The sequence below is a fragment of the Aureococcus anophagefferens genome, assembly GCF_000186865.1.
Source record: "Aureococcus anophagefferens unplaced genomic scaffold AURANscaffold_4, whole genome shotgun sequence".
NCBI classification, from domain to species: Eukaryota; class Pelagophyceae; order Pelagomonadales; family Pelagomonadaceae; genus Aureococcus; species Aureococcus anophagefferens.
Window position 1 is genome coordinate 1,379,474 of NW_008705564.1, and position 7,000 is coordinate 1,386,473.

The window sequence follows — 7,000 nt, forward strand, 5'->3', positions numbered from 1 at the left end:
CGACCTCAAGAAGCAGGAGGAGGAGTCCGCCGCCGCGGAGAAGAAGAAGTCGTCGGCGAGGCGCCCGACGCGCCGCTGTCGATGCTCGACGAGATGCGCGCGCGCATGAAGCGGCGCCAGTCCGCGCTCACGGGCGGCGCGGAGCCCGGCGCCCACGCGGCGGCGGAGCGGCCCGCGCCGCCGCCGCGGCCCGCGCCGCCGCGGCCGCCCGTCGCGCCGGCGAGGGCCTTTGCGAAGCTCGACGACGACGCGGGCTCCGACGACTCCGACTTCGACGCCGCGCCCGAGGTCCGGCCGCCGCCGCCGAAGCCGCCCACGCCCGTCGCGCAACCGGCGGCGCGGCCCCCGCCGCCCGCGGCGCCGCAGCCGCGGCGCGGCTCCCTCTTCGACACCGAGAACCACGCGCTCAACAAGATGCTCGCGCCCCCGCCCTGGCGCGGCGGCGGCGGCGACGAGGGCGACTCCGAGGACGGCGGCGACTGGGACGACTCGGACTGAGGCGCGAAGGGTAAGGGTGTGCGTCGAGGCCTCGGAGGCCGTTGTTTCCATCAAGGTGAAGTAGGCTCAATGCTAAATTCGAGTTGGGAGCTCTCCGACAACCGTCTCGTCGGTGGCCGCTGATCGGTGCTGTTGACAATCGACATGGACGAACTCGGGTCGCTCGAGGACTACGTCTCCAGCCGGAAGCGCGTCAAGCTCGAAGGCGGCAAGGAAAACGCGCCAGGCGGGGCCTTGGCCGCGGATGCTGCAGGGCGGACGCCGGCGGCGAAGCGCCGCAAGAACGAGACGTTCGTGACGCCGGAGGAGCTCGCGGCGTCGCCGGAGCTCAAGGCCGCCGCGGAGCCGCGCGATTCGCAGCCGCTGGAACCGTCGCTCGTCGTCGCGCCGGAGGCCGCGCGCGCGGCGGCGTTCGCCGCCGCCGAGGCCGCGGGCGAGGTCATCGACGCCGACGCCTGGGTCGGCGCGCCCGCGGCCGACGTCTTCAGCCCCGAGGCCGCGTCGGACGAGGTCCTCGTTAAGGTCGAGGCGCTCTGCCGGGCCGAGGAGGCGGCGACGGACCGCGCGGCCGCGGAGCGCCTTTACGAGGCCCGCGTCTGGCCCGACGCGACGCGGGCGCCCGCGCTGGAGGGCGCGTGGACCGTGCTCCGAGCGTCGGGCGTCGTCGCCGACGCCGCGGGCTTCGAGGTCGGGTGCCCCGTCCCCCTCGCGGCGCTCGAAGCCGCGTGCCCGGAGCTCGCGGCGCTCGCCGCCGCGGCGCGGGACGCGAACGCGCTCGACGTCCGCGCGACGGCGCGCGCGCTCGAGCCCCTCGGCGGCGAGGTCCGCGTCGACCTGGACGTGGCCGTCCGCGTCCGCGCGGCCGCTCTGGGCGACCGCGGCGGCCACTACGGCGACGGCGTCGCCGGCCTCGCCGGCGCCGTCGGGGCCGTCCTCGCCGCGCGCGGCGACGCCGTCGCCGTGGATCTGAAGACGCGGGGCCTGTGCCTGCCGCCGCGCGCCCGACGCGCGGGCCACGAGGCTCTGCGGACCTGCGACGGCCTGCTGGACGCGCTCGAGACCGAGGGCACGCGCGGTCCGGCCGTCGACGCCGCGGTGCGAGGCCTCGCGGTGACGCTGACGGACTACCAGATCGAGACGGTGACGTGGCTCGTCGCGCGCGAGACGGGCGCTTCGCAGCGTCTGGTCATGACGAATTTCGAGAGATTTCGGCCGGGAAGACGACGAAACATATGTACCGGCACTTTTGGTAGGCGCGTCGTCCATCGAGGACCTCTTCTGCTCGCGCGTGTCCGAGCACGTCGCGGCCGTGTCGCTGCCCGCGCCGCGGTTCCGGCGGGACTGGCCCCGGAAGGGCCCCTGCCCGGAGGAGATGGCCGCGCAGCGCGCGCTGGCGGACGTGAAGACGGCCTTCGTGCGCGACTCCGCCGTGCTCGGCGCGACGCACAGGGGCGGCATCCTCGCCGAGGAGATGGGCCTCGGCAAGTCCATCGAGGTCATGGCGCTCGCGCTGCTCCACCCGGCGCCCGAGGCCTGGGCGTCGCGCGACGCGCTCAAGGCGACGCTCGTGATCTCGCCGCCGGCGCTCCTGGGCCAGTGGAGGGCCGAGCTCGCGAGCCGGTGCCCGGACGCGACCGTCGTCGAGTGGGACGCGGCCGAGGGGCTCCGGGCGAAGCGGCTCCGGAGCGCGGACTTCGTCCTGTGCGCCTACGGCGACGCGGCGTCCTGCGCGGGCTCCGGCGCGGCGTTCTGGCGCTGCGTCCTCGACGAGCCGCACGCGGCGCTGACCGCGCGGGCCCGGACGTGCCGCGTCGACGCGAGCCCCGCGGTCGAGGCCTGCGCGCACGTCCGCGCGCCCAACCGCTGGTGCGTCACGGGCACGCCCTTTGGCAACGGCCTCTTCGACGTCTTCGGGCAGCTGACGTTCCTGGGCCTCGTGCCGCGCGTGCTGCCCGTGAACTACTTTCGGTGCATCCTGAGCAACAACTTCCCGAGCGCGTACAACTCGACGGCGGAGATCGTGTGCTCCATGCTCAAGCCGCTCGTCGTGCGCCACTCCAAGTCGAGCGAGCGCGACGGCGCGCGGCTCGTGAGCCTGCCGGCGCTGCGGCCGCGCGAGGACGTCGTCGTCCGCGCGCCCCTCGGCGCCTACGCGGCGCTCGCCGCGGAGCAGCGGCGCCGGCGCGACGCCGGCGAGGACCCGAGCCGCCGGCTCGCGGCGGCCGCGCACGCGCTCGAGCCCCTCGCGGCGCTCTGCGGCGGCGTCGACGGCGCCGCGCGGTCGCGCCACGACTCCGTCGCCGGCTGCTCCAACGTCGAGTCGATCCGCGTCGCGTTCCCGGACCGCGAGGACGCCGACGCCGACGCGGCCTGCGTCGCGTCGCAGGACCTGCAGACGTTCCGGCGCGCGCTCGACGAGGGCCTCGTGCAGCGCGGCGGCGAGCGGCGCTGCGTCTGCTGCCTCAAGCCCTGCGCGGGCCTCGCGCCGCGCGCGGCCAGGACCTGCGGCCACCTCAACTGCGGCCAGTGCGTCGAGGACCTCTTCGCGGGCGCCAAGTCGACGAGCGACACGCCCGAGGGCGTCGCCCACGAGGTGCCCGAGGGCGAGCGGCTCGCGGACGACGTCGTCCGCGAGCGGCCCTACCTCTACGTCCGCGGCGCGCTCCCGTCGGACCTCCACGGCGACCGGGGCCGCCGCCGGGCCACGGAGCGGCTCACGTCGCTCTTCCGGCCGTACGCGGCCAGGTCGACGATGGACGTCCGCTTCCACGTGTCCCTGGAGCGCGAGCCCTACGCGACCTGCCGCCTCGTCACGAAGGAGGCCGAGGACGCCGCGGCGGCGGCGCTCGACGGGTCCCGGGCCGCGGACGTCTTCCCCGGGGGCGGCTTCGGCGACGACGCGACGATCCGCGTGCTCCGGTCGAAGCACACGGTCGCGTCCGTGCCGTGCCCCGCGTGCTCTGTACGCTTCGCGGCCGAGGACGTCCTCGACCTCGGGCCGGACGTGCTGGAGGTGCCCAACCAGGGCCGCTGGCACCCGAGCGTCCGCAACTTCGTCCTCGACCACCGGCGCCGCGCGCGCGACCGCAACCGCGCGCCGCCGGCGCCCGAGCCGCCCGCGGACGCGTCCCTCGCCGACGCCAAGGTCGCCAAGGTCGTCGAGCTGCTCGCGGGCCGCGACGCGCCGGCGCTCGTCTTCTGCGCGAGCTACGACAGCGTCGCGCGCGTCGCCCGGGGCCTCGAGGCCGCGGGCGTCGCCGTCGCGTCGTTCACGGGCGCCACGCCCCGGCCGAAGCGCGAGCGCGCCGTCGCGCGCGCTCCAGGCCGGCCGCGTCGCCGCGCTCGTGGCGACGCTCGGCGCGGGCGGCGTCGGCCTGAACCTCACGGCCGCGGCGCTCGTCGTCTTCTTCGAGCCGTGCCTCGACGCGAGCGCGTACAAGCAGGCCGTCGGCCGCGCGCACCGCCTCGGGCAGACGCGGGAGGTCCGCGTCGCCGTCCTCGCCGTCGAGGGCACGCACGAGGAGACGGCCCTCGCGCTCCTCGACGCGCGGCTCCCGCCGCGGGACCTCGGCAACGGCCTCGAGCAGGACCAGGCCAAGCTCAAGCTCCACGCGCTCGCCGACGCGACGCTCTCCCAGTTCTAGGGTGGGGGACTCGGGAGGGCGCGCCGTGCATTGTCCTAAGCGGCGGTTCTCCTGCGCGCCCCCGCCGTCGAACGCGTCGGTCGTTGCGAGGCTTCCGTGAATAGGCAGACTCGGGTGTTCCTCACGTGAAGGTCACCGAGGCCACATTGAGTCGCTCTATGAACGAGGCAGCAACCATGACTCAAGTGTTCTTCACCGTGAACTCAGAGGCCGCTTCGACCCTCGGCCTTAGTGCGCCCCGATGTCGAGCCTTCCGAGCGAGGCAGCAACCATGCCCGCGACGAAGAAGCCCAAGCTAATAGACTTGACGGGCAGCGACGACGAAGAGGCGCCCTGGGTGCTGCGGCGGCCGGACCTCTGCTGGACCGGCACCGCCAAGTTCGACGACGCCGCGACGCGGGCGCTGCGCGAGCAGCTGTACGTGCACAACAACGGGTCGCCGGGGCTCGAGGCGCTAACGCGACCGTACAACGTCGCGCGCGCCAAGGCGCTGTTCGAGCGCGACGGCTGCGTCGTCCTCCTGGGCGCGCTCGACGCCGCGCGCCTCGCGGACGTCCGGCGCGGCGTCGCGGCCGTCGCGCCGGTCGTCTGCGGCGCGCTCCCCGGCGGGAACCGCGGCTCCCACCGCTGGTCGCTCGGCGCCGCGTCGCTCTCGCGGCACCTGTGCCACGAGCCCGCCTGGGCGGCGCTCGCGCACCTGCCGGCGACCGTCGCGCCCGTCCTCGCCGCGTGCCTCGGCGACGGGTACGTCTGCACGGGCATGGGCGGCGAGCTCACGGCCGCGGGCGCCGTCTCGTACCAAGACCTCCATTCCGACATCGTCGGCGAGGCGAACAACTGGGACGCGGCCGTCGCGCCGGCCGTCGCCGTGAATTTCGTCGTGCAGGACTTCCACCGGCTCAACGGGCCGACGCGCCAGATCACGCGCGCCGTCGCGGGCTTCTCCACGCACCGGACCGCGGCGGCCGACGCGCCGGCGCCGGCCGACGAGAGCGCCGCCTTCCGGTCGTCGACGCTCCTCGTCGGCGGCCGCCTGCCCGCCGGCGCCGCCGTCGTCCGCGACCTCCGCGCGTGGCACGGCGGCACGCCCAACGTCACGGAGGACGAGCTGAGGGCGCTACCCAACGTCGAGTACGCGTCGGAGGAGCACGCCGCGCGCTTCCCCTTCGCGGCGACGATGCCGCGCGCCGTCTACGACGGTTTGGACGCCGAGGGGCGGCGCCTCTGCGCGCGCATCGTCGCCGACGGCGACGCGGCCCGCGGCTGGCACGCGGCGCGCCCGGACGCCCGCGGCTGGGCGACGGCGAACGCCGACGCGACCCGGGAGTACCGGGTCCGCGCCGCCGACGCCGCCGCGCTCGTCGTCCACGAGCAGGACGCCGACGGCGGATACTACGGCGTCGTCGACGTCGGCGTCCGCGCGCGCGCGGGAGGCGCGCCGCTCCTCGCCACGAAGAACGGCCGCTCCACCCGAATCGTCGTACTCCCGGTGACCGGCCGGATCCGCGCGCTCGAGGTCTACGAGCGCGGCGGCCACGGCGTCGTCGACGTCCGCCTGCTCTTCGCCGGCGGCGCCGACGGCGCCCGCGCGTTCGGAGACCGCGCCCACGACCGCGTCCACGTCGTCGACGCGCCGCCGGCGGGCGTCGCCGGCCTCGCCGTCCGCGAGCAGGACCACTACGGCGTCGTCGACCTTACGCTTGTGTGATGGGTCTTAGATGGGTCGCAGGTCCCAAATTTCACCCGAGATTGCTTTAGCTCTAATCAGGCGACCGCTGGGCGCCCAGGGGCGGGACGCCGGCACCGCGAAGTGCACCGAGAGCGCACCTGACTCATTCTTCGACGGCGCGCCCCATGCCCGAAACGCACGTCGCCCTCGGCGTTTTGTGTAGCTCGCTTAAGGGGGGCGCGCGGGGACCTGCTTGACACACCCTTAGGACCCCCGCCCGATGAGCCGCCCCCAGAAGCCCGGCTGCGCCGCCTCCTCGCCGCCGGCGGCGACCTCCGCGTCGCGGACGCCGCCGTCGTGGAGCGCGCGCGCGTCCGCCATCGCGCGGAGCTCGGCGACGAGGTCCGGGTCCGCGCCGCGGACGTCGCAGACGTCGACCATGGTGCGCATGAGCTGCTCGAGCCGCAGGCCCTTGGCGACCTCGGCGACGTAGATGGCCTGCTTCATGGCGAGCTCGTCCTTGAAGACGCCGTTCGCCTGGCGGAGGTCGCGCGCGTCGCGCTTCAGCGCGACCACGGTCCGGCCGAGGCGCTTGATGTGGGAGTTGAGCGCCGCGAAGGACTCGTGGGCCGCGCCGTGGGCCTGCTGGACGCGGTCGTTGGCGACGCGGAGCCGGTGGTTCTCGCGCTCGAGGCCGTCGCGCGCGCGGTCGAGCCGCGAGACCTCGGCCCGGAGGTAGTCGAGCATGCGCTTGCTCTCGTCGACGAGGGCGCCGTCGACGCGGGGGTCCCCGGTCTGGGGCGCGGCGGCGCGGCGCTCCGGCGACGCCATCGCGCTCCGGAGCTCCGCCGCGGCGGCCTCGGCGTCCGCGCGCGCGGAGGCCTCGGCGTCGAGCCGCGCGCGGAGCGCCTCGAGCTGAAACTCGAGCCGGGCCCGCTCCTCGGCCTCGGCGGCGAGGGCCGCGACGGCGCCGACCGCGCCGCGGCGCCGCGCCGCGCACTGGATCGCGACCGCGGCGCCGCGAAACCGCGCGAAGCGCGCGCGCGCGACGGCGCCGCGCCGCGCCGCGGCCGCGGCCGTCGCCGCGCGGACGAGGCGCCGCGCCGCGGCGACGCGGCGCGCGGACCGGCGCCGCGCGAGGCCCTGGCCCGCGCGCGCGAGGCCCCTGGCGCGGAGGAACGCCGCGCGC

At 76.0% G+C, this 7,000-nt stretch overlaps 2 protein-coding genes across 2 annotated transcripts in view; one reads left to right on the top strand and one right to left on the bottom strand.

Moving 5' to 3' along the window:
- Positions 1–1,969: 1,969 nt before the first annotated feature.
- Positions 1,970–2,440, top strand: AURANDRAFT_22386 (hypothetical protein; the record flags this gene model as incomplete). Its single annotated transcript, XM_009036055.1, has 1 exon — positions 1,970–2,440. A coding segment is annotated over one exon (471 nt), but the record flags the coding sequence as incomplete, so codon positions are not given.
- Positions 2,441–6,075: 3,635 nt separating this feature from the next.
- Positions 6,076–7,000, bottom strand: part of AURANDRAFT_62156 (hypothetical protein) — a gene marked incomplete at both ends in the record, with an annotated part of 3,373 nt that continues 2,448 nt past the window's right edge. The window contains one exon of the mRNA XM_009036366.1: positions 6,076–6,954. Within this exon, the coding sequence (XP_009034614.1) occupies positions 6,076–6,954 (879 nt within the window). The remainder of the gene's footprint in view (positions 6,955–7,000) is intronic.